At 44.9% G+C, this 26,865-nt stretch overlaps 1 protein-coding gene across 1 annotated transcript in view; it reads right to left on the reverse strand.

Annotated features, from left to right (window-relative positions):
* LRRC1 (leucine rich repeat containing 1) overlaps positions 1-26,865 on the reverse strand; it is a gene marked incomplete at its 3' end in the record, with an annotated part of 125,357 nt that overhangs the window by 57,551 nt on the left and 40,941 nt on the right. Inside the window, exon 2 of the mRNA XM_082848913.1 lies at positions 23,215-23,332. Coding sequence (XP_082705039.1) covers positions 23,215-23,332 — 118 coding nt within the window. The remainder of the gene's footprint in view (positions 1-23,214; positions 23,333-26,865) is intronic.

The raw sequence follows: 26,865 nt of genomic DNA on the forward strand, positions 1-26,865 counted from the left end.
CGAAGCCAAATAATTTTTTTATTGAAACATAACTGACTTACAATGTTGTACTAATTACTGCTGTACAGCAAAGTGATTCAGCTATACATATATATATTCTTTTTTTATATTCTTTTCCATTATGGTTTATCACAGGATATTGAATATAGTTCCCTGTGCTATACAGTAGGACCTGGTTGTTTATCCATCCTACGTATAATAGCTTACATCTGCTAACCCCAGCCTCCCACTCCATCCCTCCCCCAACCCCATCCCCCTTGGCAACCACCAGTCTGTTCTCTATGTCCGTGATTCTGTTTCTGTTTCATAGATAGGTTCATTTGTGTCGTATTTTAGATTCCACGTATAAGTGATATCATATGGTATTTGTCTTTCTCTGTCTGACTTACTGCACTCTAGTATGATAATCTCTAGGTCCATCCATGTTGCTGCAAATGAAGGCCGAATAATTTGAAGAAGAGTGGCGTTATTAATAGAGATGAGAGGCCTGAGAAGGCTTTTGCTTCTATCTGAGAAGGAATAAAACCCTGAATGAACATCTATTTACATACAAATATTAGAAATAACTCATGAGTTTTTTCCTCTCATTAAAGAAGGTACCCCCAAACTTACAGCTGCCAACATTCAGCTTAGTTCAAGCTTCTATATAAGGTGAAACAAACAAAAAAATCTTTACTCATATTTTTCATGTATTTAAACTGGCTTTGTCTTATATACGTCCAAGAATAAAAGCATAAAATCTGATATTTACGAAATGTCTGAAAATGATTGTAAAATTAAGTAATCTCTTCCCTACAATTTTCTTAAAATAACCTTCAATTCAGACCCATTCTAAACTACCATCATTTCTGAATCAGAATTGCTTTGAGTTAGTGAGATGTGGTTGCACTTCAAAAATAAAAATACTGAATCTGTTGTTTACCAATATAACCATCACTACCACCTGTATACAGGTGACTGATAATCAGTTCTAAACTCTGCAGTGCCAAAAATCATCACCACCACCAAGCAGACAACCATCCTGGCACCATGAGCCCAAGGGCTTCGGAGAGAGAATACACTTTTCACCGCAGATACTGTCATTTAGAAAGTGATTTAGAAGGACAGTGCTTGCCCTTCCTGGCACTCCTGCTATTTTCTCAGCAACCATTTTTAACATATCAGGCTGGGGTTCCACCTTCCCCAGCCCCCTAACCCTCAGAAGTAATACAGAGCCTTAGCCTGCAATCCTCTATAAGGAATCTAATGCCCAGAAGCCTCAAGGTGGACCACGCCCTTTCCTGAAAAGCTATCACCATCTCAGGGTCCCCCTTGGGACAGACACAGGCTGGACTGTGTGACCTTCCTTCTAACTCCTTCTAAGGAGTTTAGAACCTTCCAGGGCATTTCCTGTCACAGAGAACGGTGCACGAACGGCCTGTCCAGTCTATGATCGCAGCCCCTGTGTGCAGCGGAATAAGTTCTTTCTGAATAACTGAGTTACTCACTGGCATTTCTTCTGGTTCTATATAAACAGCATCTCTTCTCCTGGGTTCAAGACCTGTCTGAGGTCCGCAGTTACAGTACGAGGCTCTCTCCACCAAGAGAGCATGAAATGCGAAGCAGAACCAAAGTCTGCAGGCCTGCAGCAGGCGTGCAACACTACTGAATTACCTACCAACTGCGCTGGGCCTGGGATCCAGAGACAGACTCCAGGCCCTGCGCACGGGGATGCCTTCACTGCCGGGCGCCCCTGCTCCTCGCAAAGGGCTGCTGGCCTTCTCTGCCTTGTCCACCACCCCAGGCTACTGAGAGGTACGATGAGATGATGTACAGGGTAACGTGGTAAAGTACACAAATGTAAAGGGCTAGGTGGGGGGAGGTGTTCCCCCCCGAGGGGCACAGGCTGGCTTTGTCACTTTTTCTATCAACGTGTGGGGTCTGGGGCACATGGTCCCCCCCTCCTCTCACCCCGACACACTCAGACCAGAGGGGAAACTGTCCTCAAGACCTCTGTCAGCACAGAGGGAACTGAGTCTCTACTTGAGCATTTTGTTATCAATATCCCATCTCAGAGAAATGTGCAGCTGCACGAACCGTCAGGCATTGAGGGCAGTACCTCAACGCATCACTGATACTAAACCACATCAGAAACAAACAAAAAATAAGACAGCACAAGCAAACGGAGCCATGGCAACGACAGCCACCCCTGAACTGCCCTCAGAGATCCAGGGGCAGAGGTGACCCAACAGCCACCTGGCCGTCCCAGAGGCACCCGGGTACCAGACTCTAACCTCCCCTGGCCTCTGCGGTGACATTCCACAAGCCACCTCGAGACTTGTCCTGGGAATAAATGTGCACCAGGGCCCACCAGCCAGTGCTGGTCGCCATGGAGGCATGCGCACACACACCTCCCTTCAACCACATATACACCTATACTTTTTAGCACAGTACTTCTACTTTAGAGGAAGATTTGAAATTGCTCCCCACTGCCTGGAGCTCTGAGAAGCCCCCTTTGCAATCGGTCACCTGACAGTTGTTGTCACCGCCACCTTGGACACAAGTAGCAGGTCTCAGGCACTGAGAGAACAGCAGGGGACAGACTCAAGGTCAGGAAGTGACAGGTACAGGTCTGAAAGAGGAACTCCTCCGAACCCTGTTACACCACTTGACCGTGTGGCCCCAGATAAGAAGAGATGCCTTTCTGAGGGTCTTCATGCATCATCTAATCCCAAAAACAAAGAGTGGGATGGATGGTGGTGGTCCCGCAAGCAGATGCAGAAGCAGGCCTGGAAACATTAACTAAACAGCCCAAGGTCACTGTGCTCACGTGTGGAGGAGCAGAGCTTTGAAATTTGGGTCCATCTGCTTCACGGCGAGGAAGAGGACAGTCAGATTCCATTGGTTCCAAACGTGCTGGAGAAAGAGATGCTGGAGGAAATGCACCTGGGGAGACAGACGAGGTGGGAATACAGGCCCGCGGTTCCGAGAGAGGCCTGGGCAGTCATCTCACCCAGAGATGGGGTGGGTGAACTCTGTTGTGAGAGCCACCAACAGGCAGCTGGGGGCAGAGCCAAGAGGTCGAGGGAGCAAAGGGGTCCCCGAGGGGGTGGGTCTATGGTGAGGCCAGCAGGTAGGGGACACGGGCTGGGCCGCAGGGATCTGCTGCCACCGTCCAGAGGCGCCAACAGAGAGAGTGGTTTGAGGGGAATCAAACCGCAAAGGTGGAGAAGCCAGGTCACCTGCCGGTTCCTGTGGACAGAGAGGAACGGAGGGCATAGAGCAGCTGCCCGACTCCAGTCTCAGACACGGGGCTCCTGGCCAGCAACATGGGGAAACGGGGAGACAGTGGCACGACTTTCCGACCATGAAGCCAGATGTGTGTATTTACAAGGGTCACTGCCCTCTGGGCTCTGTTTAATCCGAGATTATAGCCTGACTGGGGCCTCGAAATCTCCTGGCTTTTTACTCAATGACAATGAGTTCTTATCAAAATAAAGACTTAGCAATCCTGTGTCACAATCCCTCTAAACTAAATCCTGCTGTTCCATTACATCTGAAAGTCTGCGAGCCTGGAGACTTCGGAGTGTGCCGTCAAAAGGCCTGGCAATCCAGGGGAGAGAGGAGGGAGGGGGTTATGGCTTGAGGAGAAAACCAAGGTCAAGCGGAAAGTTCACTGTAGCGTGCTTGGGTCTGATCTTTCTGTTTGGGACATCTGCGGGGGGGGGGGGGGGCGGAGAGGCAGACGGAAGTAGGATGAAGGAGCGTGGGCGCTCATGCCCGTCTTTGCTCAGAAGGCAGCACGGAGGGGACGCAGGGCCGAGGGGAGGCTGAGGGTGGAGGCTTCAGAACCCCGTCCCTGTCCACATCCACAGGGAAAGACGGAAGGGGCACCTGGAGGCGCGGGTGCAGACGAGGGAGAAGCCCACAGGCTGGGAGATGCCCCTTCCCACAGCAGAGGCAAGTGACAAAACCCCCAACATGAAACATGCTCAGCAAACAGTGAACCCCGCATCCACGAGGTGCATGCAGTGGGCAGGGAAGACGGGAGGCTCACCCTGGCATGGAGAGGGGGATCCCGTCACACATAAACACCATGAATGCAGGCCTGGCCAAAGGCAGGATTCAAACACAACAAGGACTAAACAACCAGCCGTGAACAGAATGAGCACGTGAAGAGATGCTGCCAGGCCGTGGTGAAATACTGAATGCTATGACTTCAGGCTCGCTCTGTACATCATGCTGCTTCATTGAGGACTATTTACTGCTCAGGTAAAACAGGGCCCTGTGTGCCAAACGGGCTGGCTGACTGCTGGCTGCCTGATACCATCCTGCTTAAAAATACCTGGGATTGTCAAGAAAGGCTCAGTATGAAGGCGTGATCCCAGTCTGCATTTGCTGCCCCAGCTGTTCCTCAGGGTGTGCAGGGAAAAAAATAATAATGTGAAGTGGACATTTTTTGTTTTCAAAGGCACCATCTCAGTTATCACATTATTCCAACACCCAGGGACTCGCCCAGGAGGCAGCCGGCCTTTGTAGACAAAAGACGTGATTCCTGCCCCGGCAGCCTTTCCAGTATCTGGAAGGAAAAATGGGAACAGACAGTGCAGGGCAGAAAGGCTGGCATGGCCTCTGCGTGGTGCATGGGGAAGGTGGGACACGGGCCCTTTGTCAAAGTTTTATTTTGAGTCTTGGTAACTTGTGCTGGGAACAAATTTTCCCAGCCCAGAGGGTTTTCACCTAATTCCAGCCACAATTACAAAAATAACCTTTACTCCTCAGCTTTTCCTCCCCAGCAGAGTTGGCTCAATAAACACAAATATGTCCCGAGATACAAGATCTCCTGTTTTGGAAAAAAAAAAAAAAAAATTCACCGGAAAGAAAGAATTACAGAAAAGTAAATGTTAGGTTTCATACCGAATGAGAAGGGGGGTTGGGGGGAATGTGGACAGTTTGGCATTCTTTCTATTTGCCCTCCTCCCAAAATAAAATATATAGGATTTTGAAATAATGTCTAGTTAAACCTCAAGATAACAGCAACTAAATATCGAAACCAAAAAACAATATTTGTATTCATCAGCTATTTTAACAGTCACTCAAAATTACCGCTCATTTTAATTACTCCCATTTAATATGGACAAAATCACAACTCCTGGTATCTATGCACCAAAATTCTCTAGGGAAATGAGGTCTTCCAATGGATCCAGGATGCTATGATCCAGAAATGAAGGCTTCTGCTCTCCCCCAAGCTCCTCCATCTTCTGAGACCGCACACCCTTTCCCTCCCCTGAACTGCAGATAAGCACCTGGGGTCAGGGTCCCCCTGCACGTGGATTCTGTGGGTCTGGCCCCGTGCTGCTCGTGACACCTTTATAAGTGTACTTCACCTTTCCAATTAGCATCTGTGACCGTCAGCTGAGATAAACATCCTCTCACACCACCACACCACACACGGTGTTTGCCAACTGACAGACCACAGGCTGGGGTGAGTCATTCAGACTCCTAAAGCCACGCTCTGTGGAACACAGAGAACAGAGGACAGGGCGCAGGGCTGGGGGCGACAGTGTGTTCTCCACAAGTGCAGGGAGAAGCCTCCTGGCCCAGAGGAACTCGCCAGAACGCTGAGGGTCAAGAGTTCCCACCAGCCCCTCCCAGGGCACATCCCTAACCCGGGGCCAAAAAAAACACTGAGGATCCCAGAGGCTGGGGATTACCAAATTTCACAAAACAGAAGAATCACTCGGAGCGCTTACTCGATGAAAGGGCTGGGCCCACTCCGAGCCAACGGATTCACAGGGTCTAGGGTCTGGAGAAGGAATCTGCATTTTAATCCAGCTCTCCTGGAGATGCAGAGTAAAAGGGTCTTCAAGCCCCCGAGAAACACTGAGGCATTTAACCTAATTGGTTCTCAGCCCTGAACGCACATCAGAATCACCTGGTGTCATCATCGCCCGAGATTGCAGTAAGTCAGCCTGCGTGGGACCCAGGAAGAAAGACAAATATCATATGATAGCACTTCTATGTAGAATCTAAAAGAAATGATACAGATGAACTTATTTACAAAACAGAAGCAGACTCACAGACATAGAAAGCAAAGTTATGGTTAGCAAAGGGGAAAGGGGGTGGAGAGGGATAAACTAGGAGCTTGGGATTAATAGACACACGCTACTATATATAAAATAAATAAACAAGGTCCTACTGTATAGCACAGGGAACTATATTCAATACCTTGTAATAACCTATAATGGAAAAGAATCTGAAAAAGAATATATTTTTAACATATTTATTTACATATATATTTTTATAACTGAATATATATTTATATAACTGAACCACTTTGCTGTACACCAGAAACTAACACAACATTGTAAATCAACTATATGGCAATAAAAAAAAAAAACCTACCTCAGGTGAATCTAAGATGCAGCCAGGTCAGGGCCCACTGATGATGAGGCCCTGGCTGTGTTGGTGTGGTACCCAACTTACCCGACAATTACTCACAGCTCCTGTCCACCATCCACCTCCAGAGTAAAGCTATTTCTGCTCTTAGACGGAAGCCCAGCGTACAACACGTAAGGCTACGTGCGCTGAGCGCCTGCTTGATCAGACTGCTTCAAAGGGAGCCAGAACAGTGATGGGAGGTAAAGTAAAGCTGTCGTGTTGTTTGGAAGAAGATGGGGACAAGAGTAGGGGGAAGAGGTGGGGTAAAGATGCAAAGGGGGTCTGTTTGAATCTAATTAACGGCCTCCTTCCCATTTTTAGATAAAATCCATTTTTAAGAACTCCCTCTACCTGTAATATAAGTACACTTTTTCAACACTAACCCTAAAAAGAAAAGAGGTTAAACTAGAAAACGGAGTGCAAAAGTATTCTAAAAAGGGCTCAAAAACATGTTTATGCTATTCCAAAAAATACTGTAGAAAAAGAGCTTAAGGGCTTAAATATATAAACTGTCAACTCACAGATGAAAAGGTATGATATTAGTAACAATTTCAGGTGTACAGCAAAGTGATTCAGACATATAGATATATACAGACAGATTCTTTTTCAGATTCTTTTCTCTTATAGGTTATTACAGAATATTAAGTACAGTTCCCTGTACTATACAGTAGGTCCTTGTTTGTTATCTATTTTATATATGGTAGTGTGTACCTGTTAATCCCAAACTCCTAATTTATCCCTTCCCCCCATTTCCCTTTGGTAACCATAAGTTTGTTTTCTATGTCCGTGGGTCTATTTCTGTTTTCTATATAAGGTCATTTGTATCTTTTGTTTTTCAGATTCCACAAATAAGTGATATCATATATTTGTCTTTCTCTAACTTACTTCACTTAGTATGATAATCTCTAAGTCCATCCATGTTGCTGCAAATGGCATTATTTCATTCTTTTTATGGCTGAGTAGTATTCCATTGTATGTATGTGTATGTGTGTGTGTGGGTATACATATATCCACCTGTGTATCTGTGAGATAGATAGATATATCAATCACATCTTCTTTATCCATTCATCTGTCAATGGACATTTAAGTCACTTCCATGTCTTGGCTATTGTAAATAGTGCTGCTATGAACACTGGGGTGCATGTGTCTTTTCAAATTATGGTTACGGTTAGGTTCTTAAATGAGTGGCTCCTGGCTCCAATTTAATTTACATGAGTTTCCCTGGAGATTAAAATGCAGACTCCGGGGATCCTGCTCTGGGAATTCTGAACGTGTAGTCCTTGGGGAAGGTGGGAAATATGCAATTTTAACAAAGATTCTGATGTAGGCGGTCCCAGAGCCCACCTGGAGAAACACTGCTCCAAATGAAGGAAGGAAGACCAAAATCCAAAGTCTAACTTTCCAGGTAGAAAGAATTTTTGCTCCCATCATATCTGAAATCCCCTTTCTCTGTGGTCTGATGGTCAGCAGGACATTCTGATTTGCTGGACTTTGTCATCTTTTTCTCCATCCTCCCTTTTAAACCTACAAGCATGGTTTTGCCCACATGGTCTGTAGGCCTCTGCGGAGAGACTGTAGCTTGTCGTTTCTTGGACAGGATTCTTCCTTCTGCTCTATCTGTGATAACATCCCAGCTCCTGGCATGCAGAGAAAGCACAATAAAATTTTCTCGAAGTTCCTATGTGCTTCTTTTCAAGAACTTAAAATCCGTTATAAAGATCACACCTTATAATGCCATGGAAGTGCTAAACCTCACATGTCATTGATTCTCTGCCAGCCATCTACCAGTTTCTGAACTGATTAATTCACATAATTCAAGAAATCTGCACCTAAGGCTGGATAGAGGGGCTGCAGACCCTGCACCTTGTTACAAAGCACCATTCAGAGAATAAGCGCTCCTACAAACCAAAAAGTGACAAGAACAGGGGCTCTCCTCTTGTATCCAGTTTCTCTCTGAAGTTAAAACGGAAGCAAGGGCAAAGCCTAAGAGAGCACCCTATTCATTCACGTGTCCATATATCAGACTATTTACGCAGCTAATACTTGGTGAACCCTGGTGACTTATGTCAGGCTCTGTGGCAGAAGCTAAGGAGGCAAAGGTGAGGCACGGCCTTTGCCCACAATGCTCTTAAAATGCAGTGGGGAAGAGAGGTGTCATAAAAATAAGCCCAGTGTAGTGTGACACCCAACACGGGCAACCTCACCAGGGCGGGGAGAGTCTGTGAGTGGGAAGGGCAGGTTGATGACTTAAACTTTGCCTCCATTGACTTTTTATAATGAACCATATACTGCTTTCCTAATTATTAAAAAAAAAAAAATCCCAAGGTGAAATAAACTTGGAAATACAATGGGTAAATGCAACCATTAAAGGATCTTAGAAGGAGAAACACTGTCTGTGGTCCTCAACACTTAACATGGAATAACCAGGCTTAAAATGCCAGAGTCCACTCTCGTCCCAACCATCGCTGACGACCAGACTCCAGAAAAAAGAATATTGGTGACTGGTTTCCCCCACCTTTTGCCTTCTGGGTGTGCCTGAGACGGCTCATTCCCATGCCAGACACCCATCAAACCCATACACATTATGACCCAACTTATGAAACTCCTCCATTAATTATATCACGGTCAGCCGTCCAAGACACACATCACGTCAGGGTCGCTCCCGTGCCTTAGAACTGGCAGATCCAGCAGGAAACCATGATGGCTGTTGTTTCCTCCCGGAAATGGGGGCTGCAGGTGTTTTTCAAGTACTTCTCTGATCCCACAAAGAGAGTCCGGAGAAAGGCACAAAACAACAAGCAATGAATGCCATAAACCGCTCGGGCGTTGCTTCTCCGGTCACAGATGACCTCCCAGATGCCAAATCAGCCCACGTTTACTGCCCATCCAGCCCCTTTTTCCAGGCAGCCTTCCCGGATGTGCTTCCCGCATCTGGCTCCCAGGCAAGGTCTTGGGATGCTCCCGTTTCTCCACCTGCTCCTTCCCAGCCTCTGTCTCAGGCTCCTTTTCATCGGTCCTTTCACGACGGTGCTCCCCAAGGTCCTGCCTTCCCGCAGCCGTGCCTGGACCGTCTCATCTGTGGCGACAACTCCATCCATTGATCTGCAAGCGTTAGCTCCACCCGTGAGGTCAGTCCTCCGGGGAGTCTGACGTGGTGGCAGTCGGCCACGCTCTCGCTCGGCTTGTCTATGACACCAGCCAGCACTGCTGAGCAGACCAACCGCCGCTCCTTCTTGGATCTTCCTCTGCTCTGCCTTAAACGGTGACATCCTGCACGCCCCTGCCCTTCATTCCCGCAGCCCCAAATATCCCCTGCACAAGGATGCCTCCCAAACCTTCACCTCCCCTGAGCCTCAGACCCTGATACTCAGCTGCCCACCGAACACCTCCACTGGGATCTTCCAAAGGCATCTCCCCCTCATCTTTGCTCTCAGTCCTGTCCCGTCTTGCGTCTCCCGTCTCCCCACGGTGGGAAGTGGGAGTTTATCCCAGTCGCAGACCTCTCACTCGCCCTTTCCTCCACATCCAACACATCCCCTCCCCATCTGTCACCCACACGCCTGGTCCGGTATCTCCCTTTTTCCTGCCCCCCTCCAGTCTCTCCATTACCCACATGGATGCCTAGCCTCTGCCTCCAGGCTGCCCCCATTCAACCCCATGCTCCCTGCTGGTGCCGGGAGACCTAGGAGTCACGCCCCGGCTGGACACCCTTTCACAGCGTCAACCCTACCCCCACCCCCCAGGTTTCAAGAAAACACTCCCTAGCCGAGCCCACAGGCCCCCGTGATCCCGCCGCCATCCACCTCTCTCCGGCCTCGTCTCTTGCCATGCGCTACAGTAATACCTTGCGTTTCCCAAATTTCAGACACACACACACATGCTATATCATCTGCCCAGGAACATCCTTCTTGTCCTTCTTGTCATTTCTTCGTCTCTACCTGCAACTTGTTCCTCAGAGCTTGAGTAAATGTCATCTTTCCCAGGAAGCCTTCTTAATACTCTTCCCTTCCCCAGGAATGACGGAGACCCCACCCCACCCTGGGCTCCTTCAGGCACACCTCTGACACCGTCCTGTCATCGCAGATGGACCTGGTCCTTTCATTCCTGTCCCCTAAATCCCCTGAGAGCCATCACCAATCTACCACTAGCCAGCTACCACTGGCTCCTAGCACAGAACTCGAATACCTGGTGCTAGTTTAAAAATTCAGGAAATGAATACAACTCATTCTAAAACTCTGTTCCTGCTCCCTTGTCCCTTATCTCAGTGAAGTGTGCGTTCCGGCCAAGACTTCACCAGTGCTTTGCTGGGCCTTTGGAAATACTCTGCCGTTATTTAGAACGCTTATCTGAGTTTCTCTCTTCCCATCTGGATCCCTGAGGAAGGTCAGAACGGTTGCCAGCACAGTCAAGAGGCATTTTAGAAATAAGAATAACTTCAGCTGGCTGCAGGGAAGGTCTCCAGAAGACCAGAGCATCTGCTTAGGAAATGCCAACGAGCTACAGGGAGACCTCCTTGCCATGGTCCAGTGGGTCACATATAAAGGCTAACTGGTCCAGGACAAAAGCCCAAGGCAGGGACCTTGATAAGAAGGTCTGACTTATGGATGAAAAAGATGTGGTACATACACGTAATGGAATATTAGCCATTAAAAAGAATGAAAGAATGCCATTAGCAGCAACATGGATGGACCTAGAGATTATCATACTAAGTGAAGTAAGTCAGATGGAGAAAGACTAATAACATATGATATCACTTACATGTGGAATCTAAAAAACAAAAAAAGATACAAATGAACTTACAAAACAGAATCAGACTCACAGACATAGAAAACAAATGTATGGCTACCAAAGGGGAAACGTGGCGGGGGGAGGGATACATTAGGAGCTTAGGATTAACATATGCACACTACTATATATAAAAATAGACAACCAACAAGGACCTGGTGTAAAGCACAAGGAACTCTACTCAGTGCTCTGTAATAACTTATATGGGTGAAGACTCTGAAAAAGAATGGATGGCTGTATACATGTAACTGAATCACTTAACTGTACACGTAAAACTAATACAACATTGTAAATCAACTGTAGTCCAATACAAGATAAAAATTAAATTTTAAAAAAGTTATGAAGGCCCGAGTTAGGTGAGGGAGGGAGGAACACCCGTGACCCACTCAGTTCCCGGGGTGCCTGCTGCCGCCCCGACTTAGTTGAGGCCTCTGTGGTGTTACTTGGGGCTCCCCCACCCCACTCCCCAGCTCCAGGCCGCCTTTTGCTGGGGACGTGTGTGGAGTCATTGGCACCTGGCCCTCCCATGTTTGTCTACCTTGCTCAGGCCCCCTTGTTCCTCTTGGTCTACCACTCATCCACCCCACTGAATGGAGGAAGCCTATGCTTTCACATCCTGCAACGCCATCAAACAAAGGGTGAAGAGCAAAGTTAAACACTCCAGGGCATCAACCCTTAACGCGCAATAGCACTTCCACTGAGCACCTTCACAAACAAGACGTATGTCAGGTAAACACGGAGCTGATTGCTTCACAGAACCTTAAAAGCAGCGGAGCGCTAGTGCTGGGTCTGCTTCTGCCCACGTTCTTTCCCGTGTCCCTCTCTCTGCAGCCGCATGGCCCTGGGGGTGGCTGTGTCTCCCTGACTGATTTCAGCACGAGAATCCTAAGTCAGGTAGAGACTTCTGAACTTCTTACTCACCTCTTACCTCACTCTGTCTGGCTGCCTTTGACTTATCACATCCTCTGGAAATTTCTCCATCTTGTTGGTTATCTACACCAATCCTACCTTTGAAACCTGTAGCTTCCTGTTGGCATTAAAGTTACAGATCAGTTCGTGTTTTCTCCAGAAAGACGAAAAGGCAAGAGTTACTGATGAATCTGCCTTGTTAAAACAGTTAAATATTTAACAATAAAGGTTTGGGAAATGTTCACAAACCTATGTGAAGTGAACAAAAGCAAGACAGAAATATCTATGTGGTGCATAACCCCAATTTTTGTGAAGCAGGTTATGAAAAGGAAAAAGATAAAGAGAAAACATAAAAACATTAATGATGACTATTTCTGGGTAGTAAGATATGACGTTTTTCTATTGGGGAGACAGAATTGTGATCTGGAATCTAACAAACCCGGATCCACTGCTCACTCACCCTGCCACCAAAGACAAGGTTTTTAAATCTGAGACTCGGTTTTCTCACCTGTTAAAAAGGGGGATGCAAATTTCCTTCTTGGAGGTGGTTTGAGGATTAACGGCGATAACACACGACACACTTGCTTAGCCTCACAGCTCGTACACAGTAAGCCCTCAGTAAGTGTTCTGGGGATAAAGATTCACACAGTTCTCTTGGGTTTTCAACAGTGTTTCTTTACGTTTCCTTACTATTAATTCTCAACAAGCAACATGTGCTTTAAAACACTTAAGCTGGAAAAGCAATGATCCTGATAATTCCTTGCTCTACCCTTCCCCAGTCTTCTCAAGGACAGGTCAAATGGAATTCACTTTAAGTACAGCGAGGAAAAAGAAAAAAAAAGGACGCCAGCTAAACTGGGGCTACTCTATGTTGCAAAGAAGAATTTCCCAGAGGGAAACCTGCTGGCTAGCCCAGGCAGAGCCTCAGGTGTACTCCATGGGTGAGATGAATGTCAGTGGTTAAGCAGGTGAGTCACCCAGTCGCCAGGTCAGTGACAGTGTGCTCAGAGAAGATAAGGCTATGAAAATGTGTGCCACGCTAAGTAAATTCACGTGGGACCAGTGATCAATCTGTATGCCGATGGAGCCAGGTACTGATGTCAACATGTCAGCGTATCACCTGTCTTCAGCGTCCTTTTCAAGAATTAAACGCCCCATCACAGTGCTTGCAGAATATTCACACTCTGAGAAAAGAACATGATATGATCTTAGCCACTGGCAGTTAGAGACAAAGTCCTATCCATAGGAGAGGGCCACACCTACTTCCAAGGGACCTGGGACGTTCACGCTGTCTAATCTCTTTACTTTTCTTTCAAAGGTAAAGCCCCATACAGTCTTCATTTTTGGCTTTCCTTGTTCTACGCTTCTGGCAACACACCGGTCTTTTGCCAAGACAGCACAACGATGACCTTAGAAGGGTCACATCAGAGCATCCCAAGAAAGCCCTACTTTCTTTCATTAGATGATATTTCCTTTTTGGACATAAAAGATGGACAAATCACCTCATAGGGTGGACCAGTTCTACTGGTGGTTGAATTCATTCACTAGGTAGAATTTCATGAGTTTAAATCTCTTAGGATGACTTTTCCTATTTTCATCTCCAAATGCAAAGAGCACTTAGTCATAAATATTGCCTGTATTCTTTCTCTCAAAATAGACTAGAACTATCAGCTCTACCTTTATCATGCTCAATGTTCCCCAAATAATGAAAAGTGCCACCCCTCTGGGTTTCTCATTTCAGCTCCATCACTAACTAGAAATACAACTTGGAGGCATACCACAACTTCTTCAAGCCCCAGCTTCCTCATCCTCGTCAGTCATCCTGAGATGCTTCTACCCAGCTCCCAAGATTGGTGTCGATTAGATAAAATACAGGTGTGACGAAACAGCACAATGCCTAGCGTAAGGCACACAGTATGTAGACATCACTTCAGGTAGAAACCTCCCTGTGTCACTCTAGCCTTCAGACGTGCTCGTGTCCTCACCCCTGCCCTGCATACTTATTCTCACAGTCCTAGTACAGATCCCCATGACCCAAAACAAAGGACAATAATAGGGTTAATTCCAGCAGCCAACACTGAGTGTTCATTACATGCAAGGCACGTTTTTAAGCCCTTTACACACACAGCCTCTTTTAAGAGTCACAATACTATTTCCCAGATGAAGAAACTGAGACACAGAGAACTGAAATAACTTATCCAAGATGGTGACCCCTGTCCTGAAAATCTTTCAGGACCCCATGTTCACCAGAGCAAGCGCCTCAAACACCCCTCATACATAAAACTCTTGTTTTCAAATTATACTTTAAACCAGTTTCTAAAAATTCAAATTAAAAAAAAAAATCATGCATACTTGCACAGGTTTTATGCAGTTAGCAAATGGGTGGCCACCCATCGTGTCGATCCGTGTCTGGGTTTACACATTTCTGTGCAGATGTGGAAAGGAGGCTACCCTTCCTCTTTGGGGGCACACATCTGAAGTTCCTGCACATGGGTCACTCACTGGAAGGTTGTGACAGTGCAACAGAATCGTGTGTGTGTCTGTGTCTGTGTGTGTGTGTGTTTACTAGGCCTGTATGTGATCAGTGACATAAAACCGTACAATTCCAGGATTCAATTAAATGCCAGTTGGGGCAGCTGCTGCTCACGCCTTACCAACAGCTGGCTTTCTCTTTTTCTTGTGTAAATACCTAACTGCACTTCCCACCTCCCTTCAGTTAAGTTGGGGACATGAAACTGGCCAACAGACCATGGATGGGGATGATGTAGGCCACTTCTCAACACAGCCCATAAAAATCACCCAGGCACAAACCCCGTTTTCCCCTCCCACAAGGACCCTGGTGGCCGCTAGTTGAAGCAACACGTGCATCCAAGGAGGAAGATATATAGATCCCTGAATATATAGAAGAGAGCCTCTCACAACCACCTCCCCATTCCACACACCCCCACCAAACACACACACACACACACACACACACACACACACACACACACACACACACACACGGGAAGGGACTGTAAATTGATCAGCAATAAAGTTTCTCATTCTGTTGAGCCCTTGAGAATTCTTTAGCCGCGCAGCACGGCTTGTGGGATCTTAGTTCCCCAACCAGGGATTGAACCCAGGGCCACGGCAGTGAATGCGCCAGAGTCCTAACCACTGGACCACAAGGGAGTTCCCTCTTCTCTGATTTTGGATGAATCTTAACATTTTCAGTGAGTAACCAACAGACAAGCACTGAGATATTTGCATTTTAATGATATCATTGACTCCATAAATGTATAACAAACATTTGAAACATTTTTCCAACAAACAACAACTCAGCTGAGGAGTCCACTCTTTAACTCCCTCCAAATTTGCAACTCAAGTATAAGAATTGTTAAAGACTGCATGATTTCAACTTCAAACCAAAAATCCCCATTATTCTCTCAAGTCTCTTTCAAATCAGTTACACTGTAACTGACACCTCTCTGTGTGCCCTGAGCACTTTATTTGTATAACTGTATAAGCCATCAATGTTAAATTACTTACATATGTCTGTTGTGCCTGTAGAATTACCTCCTTAAGGGATAGAAGAATTCAGCAAAGAGCCTTACACAAACACAGTAAGTACTCAATAAATGTTGCTTGAATTTAAAAAAATAATAATTATGAGCTATAGTTGATAACCACAAACAGTAAAAAAAAAAAAAAAAAAAAAAAATGGCCTGGATCCAAGGCTTTTTCAAACTGAAAAGATGTAAGAATCAAAATTTATTATTAGCTTGGAGCAGGTGTGTTAGACTGAGGATATATTCAATACTTACAAAGTCAATTTAAAAACCAAATCATTTCTGGGCTTCCCTCGTGGCACAGTGGTTAAGAATCTGCCTGCCAATCCAGGGGACACGAGCCAGGGTTCGAGCCCTGGTCCAGGAAGATCCCACATGCTGTGGAGCAACTAAGCCCGTGCGCCACAACTACTGAGCCTGCACTCTAGAGCCTGCAAGCCACAACTACTGAGCCCGCGTGCCACAACTACTGCAGCCCCTATGCCTAGAGCCCGTGCTCCGCAACAAGAGAAGCCACCGCAAAGAGAAGTCCACACACTGCAAGGAAAAGTAGCCCCCGCTCGCCGCAACTAAAGAAAGCCCGCACAAGCAAAGAAGACCCAACGCAGCCAGTTAAATAATTAATTAATTTTTAAAAAATAAATAAATAATAAAATAAAATAAAAACCAAATCATTTCTATATATAATCCTCTAGTTTCAGTTCTCAGTCCTGTTCCTCAGTCCCCCTTTCCTCCTCGGCTTCTTCATCCTTTTCTAAGACGTGTCTTTTCTAGCTTAATAAGCTCAGAGCATTGTTTCTGGTCATGGCAGCATATTGCTGTCACCATTCTTACGGAGAGATGCCATCCAGCCCTCAGCTGCCTGGAGGCGTAGCATCTCTTGGCTCCAGCCCAAGTCACGTGACAAAACAGGTGACCTCAAAATCAAAAATGAAGCGCCATGGCCACCCACCCTCAACCACTTTTACAGCTGGGAACTGTCAACCTGATACCAAGGAAAATTGCCTAATTAGAAAGTGAGCAGACTGGCATTCCACATGTTGGGTTTTTTTTTTATCACTGAAGTATAGTTGATTTACAATGTGTTAATTTCTGCTGTACAGCAACGTGATTCTGTTACGCATATCTATACGTTCTTTTTCATATTCTTTTCCATTATGGCTTATCAGAGGATACTGACTATAGTTCCCTGTGCTATACAGTAGGACCTTGTTGTTTATCCATCCTATATATAATAGTTTGAATCTGCTCATCCCAAACTCCCAATCCATCCCTCCTCCACCCCTATCCCCCTTGGTAACCACAACTCTGTTCTCTATGTCTGTGAGTCTGTTTCTATTTCATAGATAAGTTCATTTGTGTCATATTTTAGATTCCACATATAAGTGATATCATACAGTATTTGTCTTTCTCTGTCTGGCTTACTTCACTTAGTATGATAATCTCTAGGTCCATTCATGTTGCTGCTAATGGCATTATTTCAATTCCTTTTATGCCTGAGTAATAATTCCCTGTGTGTGTGTGTGTGTGTGTGTGTGTGTGTATACATATATATACACACACACACACACACACATACCACATCTTCTTTATCCATTCATCCGTCGATGGACACTTATGCTGCTTCTATGTCTTGGCTATTGTGAATAGTGCTGCTATGAACATAGGGGTGCATGTATCTTTTCCAGTTAGAGTTTTCTCTGGATATATGCCCAGGGTTTTGTTTTACTTCAGGAGAAAACACTACAATTATGTGCCTTCATCTTAGCCCATTCTGTGTAAATCCAACACTGTTTTGGAAAATTCATCACCCAGCCACAGAGCAGTGCAGGACTGAGTGAATGACTGAATGGGGGAGGGGTGGAGGAGGGATGAGGAGCTACTGACAATCTCTAAACGTTTAGAGAACCCAGGACTGACTGAAGTTCGTACTGACCTAAAAAATATATTCAGAGGTGTTGACCTCAAATTCAGGGCACCATCTCTATTACAAACCTGCTAATTAAAGAGAAAACAAGAAAGAGAAAGTTATATAAACCTACAACTTATTCAGCACAGCCACAATTTTTCTGGTAAGTGGGAGAGAACCATATGAATTAATAAAGAGTAACAATAGTTTACTCTTTTATACTTTTTTGAAATTGCCATCTGAGGCAGATTTTGAGCACTATAAAATTATCAGTGTCCTGGTTTATTTACCTAAGTCAGCCTTAAGTAATGCATGGTTGTTTTTGAAAACTGATCCACTCGAAAACGTGAAACCACTGGTCTGAGGATATGCAAAATGACAAATTCTGAAAGAGTTCCAAAATCATTTTGAGCAGAGGCATTGCTGTCAAAATTTCCCTTCGGATTTAACAATTTGCATCACTAATTTGTGATAGATTTTCAGGTTTATCTGATAAAATATCATGGATGTTTCTTTATGGGACAAAAAAAAAAGGAAGGAAGGATCTGTTTGCATAGTTTATTCCAACTCTTTCAGTGTTTAAAATGGAAAGGTGATTAGAAAACGTCACAGACGCCAAATTTCTTTCCACCTCCACTTTGAAAATAATTATTATTACCTGGAATTAAAATGTGAGTGGAAGGCAATTATATGTTTTATTATTAACCCCTCTCCCTAACAAAAGAACAGGTAAAAAGTTAAGACAGAGAAAGGGCCTGTGATAGGAACGTGGCAGTACTTGTAAAGACAACCAAGCCAGGTCTGGGGTAGAAACTGTCAGCTCTCCACCCTCAAGGCAGAGTGGCCCTGTGGGGCTTCTCTTTGAGGGGTGTCTCCTGTACCATTTTCACAGTGACTGTGACAAAGAAACTCACCGACTGATAACACAGATTAAGTCTGTGTTAATCCAGCACACCGCAGTGTGCTAGGCAGAGCACTAAGCCTGGCCCCGAATCAGGCAGAGACAGAGAAGGGAACAATGGCCTGATTGTGTAAAGTCCTAAGCCTGCGTGGGCGAGAACTGGCCTCTGTCACACTTCTGTTGTGGGTGTATGTAGTTATTACCCCCAAAAAGCACTAACTGTTCATAACCAAGAAGGAGGACTTCTAGGCGCACTGGCTGCCTGGCTTGCCAGAAAGAGCTTTTTTTCGGGGCACACTCAGAAGCACCGAGACGTGCTGTTACACAAGGGCATTTCAGCAGGCTTCAAAATGGATCTTAGGTTTCATTAAACAAACCCACTGCCACAGAGCACAGACACTGATCCCCATCTTGCAGCTGGACAGAGGGCGACTAACCCAAACATTTAATCCGAGTCTAGCCTCTCGACTTTGTGGGACGATGATCCTGCTGACGGATTGGGTAAGCTGTCCATCTGCTAACTCTGAAGCTCTGTTCCAGTGCCAGTGAGGGTTTTGTACTAAAACTGTCTTTTAGTTTCTTGTTCACTCAAGTTTGCAAAGTAATTCTCCAGAATGTGCAGTCTCTGGCCATGTTTGTTCCGCATGCAGTATTATTTGCCCCATAAGAGAAATAAACTCATGACTTCTTTGGCTGTGCTAATACTAATAGCATTTCCTTAACTTCATCCATCCCTGTTCTACCTTCACAGTTTTTGTCATCCTGGTAGAGCACCTGTGTTCTTTATTATTTACCTCACTCTTTTAAATCAACTTTGTTGAGTAAGATTTATTTTTAAATCACTAACATGAATAGAAAGCCATTATCATCACCAGATATAAAAGATAAATATAACAATCAATACAATATAGTGCTATTAAGTTTTACAGAAAGCAACCTAAAGGGAGTAAAAAAAATTTTAAATAAAAAGGAAAGAGGATAACTTCCTCGCTCTGATTCAATATTAAAAACTGCTGTTTTGCAGTACCACTTAAAATCTTCTCTAGCAGTGCTGGTGGCGTATGCCTTACACTTTGGGGGAAAAAAACTGAACTAAACAGATAATGATACAGTACTGTGATGTAAGTCGAATTACAGCATAGACTATAAAATTCAAATTACTAACCCTCTGGGCAGGACTCATGATGCACTAAGAAAGTCCACCCTACACTTGTGGACAGCGAGATAGTACTCTGGGGTAGTACCTCTTCTCACGTATCCAGAAAGCATTTGTCTCCAAGAGCTAAGAATCAGTGAGCAGAGAAAACAGACAAAAAGTCCGGGCATGAAAGCAGATGCGCTTCACCACAGAAAACTGCATCAGACCTTAACTTGAAGCCTATGGTACTATCTCCCTCCCTTGAGCAGGGAACATTAGGAAACGTCTAATTTTGCTCCTGGAATCAAAGCCGACTTGAACTTCAGTCAGCTCTAGCCTCTTACCCTTTAGCCAGGAATATCCTGGAGGTTTCCCACCTTCCACATGGGCAGGTGCGGGACCAAGAGAAACAGCGAATCTGGGCTCAAAGCCACAGGAAGCTGCTGAGGGGCTGTTAGGAGCGGGCTTGGGGGTGGTGATGGCTAAGATCTCCTCCTCGGTGTGTTTGGCATCCCTGGGGAGCTTCCTAGCAATGCAGCATCTCCAGACCCACCCCAGACCTACTGCATCAAAATCTACATTTTAACAAAATCCAATGGTAATTCATGGCACGGTCAAGTTTGACAAGCACTGATCCAAAAGGGCTTGAGAGGTCTGACACCAACATCTCGTTTGCCTCCCTCCTCCATGGGCAAGCGACACTTTCTGGAAAATCAGGAACTGAGGAAGGCAACAAAGGTCCTACCACGACAGTGGCCAGTGCTGGCCGTGGCCCTGCTACAACCCAGGGACTGGGCAGGAAAAGCCTCTGATCACGGAGAGGGCCTTCTCCGCTGGGGCTGCAGAAGACACACGGGGCTCCAGACATGAGTCCCAAACCCTTACAGACACCTGCATCCACGCAAAGTGCGGGTCCTCCCACTGCCTCTCAGGCTGCAGACTCTGTAACCTGGATTCACCTACTCAGCTGCCTAGGAAACTCACATTAATGGGATTTTATGGGCCAGAAGAATGAGAGAGGAGACATAGGGAGATTTGCCTGACCTGGAAACAGCTCCAGACCCACGTTCCTGTTGGTTATAGTAAAACCATGACCTTGTTCTGCTCTGTCATCTGTGCAGTTTTTTCACAACCACAAAGAAAGGCCCCTCCACCACCACCACCTCATTCCCACCACACACACGAGGCAGAGCAAGGCTTTGCCAATAGGCGAAGGGGGAGTTTAACTCCCCCAGCATTTCTACAAGAGCCTGATTAAAAGGGAGCAGATCTGCGGGATCCGTCACAAAAGTCCAACACCTGCAGAAGGAGAGGTTGAAAATGAGGCGGGGAGAAAAGGAGGGTAGGCATCCCAGGGAGATAAAACACTGTGTGACCTGACACGACTACAGTGAAAGCTCACCTCCTCTTATCAACATGCTGGAAGGTATAAATGGACATGTGGAAAGAGGCACGTAGCCCTTCTTTCTTCCTCTGAATATTTGAAAAGACACAGCTGATGTGGAATCTGGTAAAACTGGCCGCTTGACAATGCTGAATTCCCACAGAGCATCTCTTCCCATCAGAGTCAATAATAGGACTGCAACCTTCAAGCTTTATGCGTTCTCTGCTCCCAGATAATGAAAGCCAATACTTCACCTCTTTCTCAAGTATTTCTGGATCCCTGCTTCTCTTCCTTCCTAATGCCAATTTCAAAATGACTATTTGATTTCTTGGGACTGTGTGATTTCAGTGACCATTTTTCAAAGTCACTGCTTCCTTGCAGAGTTCATAGCCAGCCAGTCTTTACAACTGAGATCATCGCTAAGACAAGAGAGAGCAGTTTCAATCACATACGCCTTAGGTAAGGGAGACGCAGGACAGCCTTAGAGGCAAGGCTGGCCTCAGAGGTCCGCCCCCTGCCACCCTGCAGTGTGAGGGGACGCTGCCCATCAACAACTTCTGCAATGAGGGCAGGGCCGCGCTCTGTACTGCTTGCCACCCCTGTACCAGGGTAGCCAATACCTAGGGTGCCCAGTGACCGGGAGCTCTGGCTTACGGTTGGCTTAAAAAGATGAGTTGGGTCAACCAGGCCTCATTTAGAAATGGCAGCCAGATGCCACAGCAAGGGCAGAGGCCCAGAAGTGCATGGTGAGAAACCACAACAAACCGGATCTGCAGAGGCCAGTTCCAAAGGACAGAGCACCCAGAAACAGAAGAGAGAGGCCAAGAAACCACTCAAATGGTGTCAGATGTGGACCCCGGGGCAATGCTTTTAGCAAGTCAGCTCCACCCCACACCCCATCCTTACCATCAAATCCCTTTTACTTAAGCAGAGCTGACCCCCCTGCAACCAAATAAGCCATTGTAAACAAGCCTCCCAAACTAATTTTTTTCACTCTTTCTAGTACCTGCAAGGGAAGAAATAATTCTCATGACAAATAAAGGTAGACGCTATATCAAGAGCATATGGCTTGGCCTAAAGACAGTTTCCAATGGATGGGATCTGAGAGGTGGTAGCAATTTACAAAGTGGAGGGTAAAATCATTCTTTCTTCACCACGTTTTCAATCAAGTACTGATTATTATTGCTGCCTTATAACAGTGACCCACAGGAAAATACTATTATCCGGGCCTTGGGGTTTCTGCAGAGGACATCAGATTGAAAGAGCCAGACCTGAGGGTCACTGAGAAGGAACCTACAGATTTTTGTAGGAAAGCAAAACAAAACACAATGTGGTGTGTAATAGGAGAGACAGAAAAGGATTATCATTTTTATAAACAATAGATTACATATGGGCTTATCCTCAGGACATTAAACCGGAGTTCTTGCAAGGACTGAATTCCATCACTAAAGACAGGACCCCTGGGAGCTGCCACTTTAACTTGAAGTAATTAATCAAACATGCTCCAACAAGCCATGGGACCAGTCTGCCCAGGGAATGCTCTAAGGGCTATAAAACCCAAGGTAAAACCAGGGTACCCATTTAAAAGTGAAAGGTTAAGCAGGATATAAACACCCTGCTAGGGCGTTCACTTAAAAGGAAGCAACATTACAGGGAAATCTGAAAATCAAAATAAACTCACAAATATGCCACACAAATAATTCAAGTGGGCAGACCTACCCGGGGCCTAATCAGAACTGAATGAAACAGACAGAAATATCTGGACGGCAAGCAGGTCTGTTCACTGCAGCAGGGAGACAGATTCTCAGGGGAGCAGCCCAGGCAACCAGGCCACAGCCAGGAGAAACCAACCCTTCCCTAGGGCGCTTTCCCCGCCACAGCAGTCCCCCGAGATCTGGACAAATGACCATACTAGTAGCCCTCAATGTCACCTCCAATGAAACGTGGGGGCAAGCTGCGGATTTGGCAGTCCGCAGCTCCACCGCCGTGAATCAGACTGAACCAACTTGGAGAAAGTTATCGCCTAAAAACTGTCATGACATTTTGGGTAAATACATATGAGGTGACTAAAGTATTCAATAACGGCATTAATTTCATCCCAAAACATATACATAGCTTTCCTCCAAGAACATTTATCCAGCCATATTTACTAAAAATTGTAAGCACCAGCATCAGAAGAGACAAATGAACAGTTCAGGTGGAATTCTTTTTTCTTACCATTTCGGGACACATCAAGTTCCACCAGCTGCATGAAGTTTGCTATTTCTGGAGGGAGCCGCTGAATTTCGTTATCGCTAAGTCCAAGCTTTCGTAACTTGACTAGCTGGAAAAATTGCTGAAAGACAAAATAGTTTCATGTAGGTCTCACATCTATTTGCAGTGTAAACTTTTTGCCCAATATGAAATTTAAAAACAATATGTCTTTTAAAAATTAGTGACGATTGCACCAATGTCAATTTCCTGATTTTGATATTGTACCAAAGTCATGTGGCGATGTCACCAACAGGGTAAACTGGGTACACAGGCCATCTCTGTGTACCACCTACCATTATTTCAAAATTAAAATTTTTTGACAATGAATAAGTAACTCAGTGAGAATAGTAATGACTCCTTTATATTATCCAGTAGGTGGTCACATTTTCTACTTATGGAACCTGATATGAAATCTGCAATGTTAAATAAAGATATTTGAAAATTAGAGTAAAATGTTTCTTAAACATTTTTAAAAGAAATTACTGTGCATTAGAAAATATATAAATATCCCACAAATGTGTGGAGGAGAAAAAAATTATTTTTGGCCAATCTAAAAAAGAGCCTGCACTGGATCCTTCCATTAACCACGGCACACAGAGGTGCCTTTTGCGCCACACCCTTTAAAAACTGTACTAAAATAGCATTAAAGGAATTTATAGGGAGATGGATATAGACATAAAAATATGAAATAAAGGCATGAAGACAATTCAAGGTGAGAGGGAATGAGAAGAAAACTAGACATGCAACAAAATCCTTGAAGCTAGAAAACAGATAAATTAAATGACAGCTAACGAAAGAATCGATACAAAGCTGAAATTTAAGCCTATGGAGTGAGTAGCCAATAGCAGATTAGGTCCAGGTACCTCTGAAGGAAGGAGAACTGTCTGAAAATGGATATAAAGACAGTTAGGCCCCCATAAGCCCTCCTCTCCCCTGCACAACCAGGCAGGGGACTGGAAGTTTCCCCCAGAAGAGCTGACTGTAAGCACAGCTAAGGGCAGGGGTGAGGCACCCAACTGGAAACAGTGGGAGGGGGTCAGAGCCTGCTCACTGAGATCCACCCCCTTCTCCCTGCAGCCAGGCTCCCAGTGGGGGAAACAGACAGACTTACAGACACGGATTATACAATAGGGAAGCCCCAGGTTACAAGCCCCACCCATGCCCTCAGAGCTTCAATTCTCTCCTTTTTTACTTCAAGTGCTTGGATCTCATTTAAACAGAGCCAAGGTTCTCCAGACACTTGAGGAAAGCCCTTTACATGCAAGAGAGTGGGCACTCACACACATCTCAGAAGAAACAAATGTGATGTAGGGAGCAGGAAAAACTTCACCAACCAAAAAAAATATAATTAATACCCACAGAGAAATAAGAGGAAGTGAAGCAGCATGATGCCATAAAAGGCAAGCTTCAAAGAATAAACTCTCAGAAATTAAAAACTAGTGCAGCATCAATATAAGAATCCAATAAAAGAGATGAAAAATAAAGTTAACAGAAATCCCTCAGAAGGTAGAAAAGAAAGACAATGAGGTGGAGAAACGGGACAGAAAAAAATAGGAAAATTAGAGGATCAGTCCTCAAGGTACTATATCCAATGAATAGGTATTACAAAGAGAAAGAAAACACAGGGACTGCAGAGCATGAGTTTCCAGTTTGAAAGGGCCCGACATGTGGACAATAAAATGAATGACACAAAACACATAGGGATACCAAGGAATATTATAAAAGTTCATAACTCCAGAAGTAAGACGATTCTAAAAGCTTCCAGAGACCAAGGGGTTGGGGGGTGGGGCGGGGAAGGGAGGTCATAACAAAGGATTGGGAATCAGAATGGTGCTGGACTCAACAGCAACCTTGAAAGTAAGAAGACAATGGAGCAATGCCTTCAAAATTCCAAGAAAACATTATTCCCAACCTAGAATCACATACCCAGCCAAACCATCAGTCAGGTATGTGACAGAATAAAGACATTCTCAGACACGCATGGTCTCAAAAAATTTATCCTCCTTGGACCTTTCTCAAGAATCCATCAAGGGACTTCCCTGGTGGCACAGTGGTTAAGAATCTGCCTGCCAACGCAGGGGACACAGGTTCAAGCCCTGGCCCGGGAAGATCCCACATGCCGTGGGGCAACTAAGCCCGTGCGCCACAACTACTGAACCTGTGCTCTAGAGCCCGCGAGCCACAACTACTGAGCCCACGCACCACAACTACTGAAGCCTGCGCACCTAGAGCCCATGCCCTGCAGCAAGAGAAGCCACCACAATGAGAAGCCCGCACACCACAACGAAGAGTAGCCCTCACTCGCCGCAACTAGAGAAAGCCCGTGCGCAGCAATGAAGACCCAATGCAGCCAAAAATAAATAAATAAAATAAACAAATTCATTAAAAAAAAAAAAACAGAATCCATCAAAATGTGGAAGTATTGGGTTGGCCAAAAAGTTCATTTGGTTAGTGACTATGTTGTTCAATAAAATTCTTGGTGAAAATGAAAAACGTGTCTCTTATTTTCACTTAAAACTGAATGAGTTTTTTGGTCAACCCAATAAATCTAAAAGGAGGAAGATCTGAGATCCAGAAATCAGAGAATCAACAAAACAGAGACAAAGGACAAAACAGTGAAGGAATTCCAAGATGGCAACCGAGCAGCTGATCCCAAGAGCAACCTGTCTACACTGAAGAAAATATGAGGGCTCCCATAAAAAAAATTAAAAATACCAACACATGTGAGGGGTTATCTGACATGTTTTGGAAGTATCAGGAAGATTAATTTGGTGACAAATTAGAAACTGAAACAGAGAAAACAAAGCAAGCAAAAAAGGAGGGAGTTATTAATTCCAGAAAAAATACAGAGTAAAAGAAGATATAGTCATAATATAAATATAAAATTTGGTTATGAACAATACTTATACAGTCATAATATTTTAATATTTATATACTGTCAAAAACAAAATTTATATTATGTCAATACTGAGAGGATGGGAAAGAAACTGCAAGTGCTATAGAAGGAAGGAAATCAATAAATAACTTCCATAGAAGGAAATCAATAAATAACTAAAAAGCGTGTGTGTGGGGCGGGGGGGATCAAACAGTAAAATCAAGCCATTTAGCAATGTGGAAGCTAATGTCAATAGAAATATCCCAGAGCTGGGGGTTCGCAAAAGCCAGAAATCGGAGTGGGAGAGGGGGAGGGCAAGAGGCTTATTGGATTTTTAAAACATTATTTGCATATGTTACCTTGCTAAAAATAGAAATTGAATTTACAAAGGAAAAAGTCTCTACTAAGATGACAGGGTGCTCCAAACGATAGTTGCAAAGGATGGTAACATTTAATAAGCTTCATCATTTCTTTTCCTTTGGTAAAAGGGATTGTAACTTATACAATCAAAAAGAAGGCATCATCTTTGACAACCAGTTGGGCAATACACAAAACGTAAAAAGTTTTTCAAGTCCACTGACATCGTAACAATACTTTTGGGCATCTATTCTCCTAACATAATTGAAAATAAGAAAAACCAGCTACGGTGCACAATATGTCTTTGCATTCTTATCATTACAAATGAAAAGCATGTCAAATAAGGGAAATGATTAGCATGTTATTAATAACTCAATACCAAG

Source organism: Leucopleurus acutus (genome assembly GCF_964270905.1).
Source record: "Leucopleurus acutus genome assembly, chromosome: 10".
Lineage (NCBI taxonomy): Eukaryota > Metazoa > Chordata > Mammalia > Artiodactyla > Delphinidae > Leucopleurus > Leucopleurus acutus.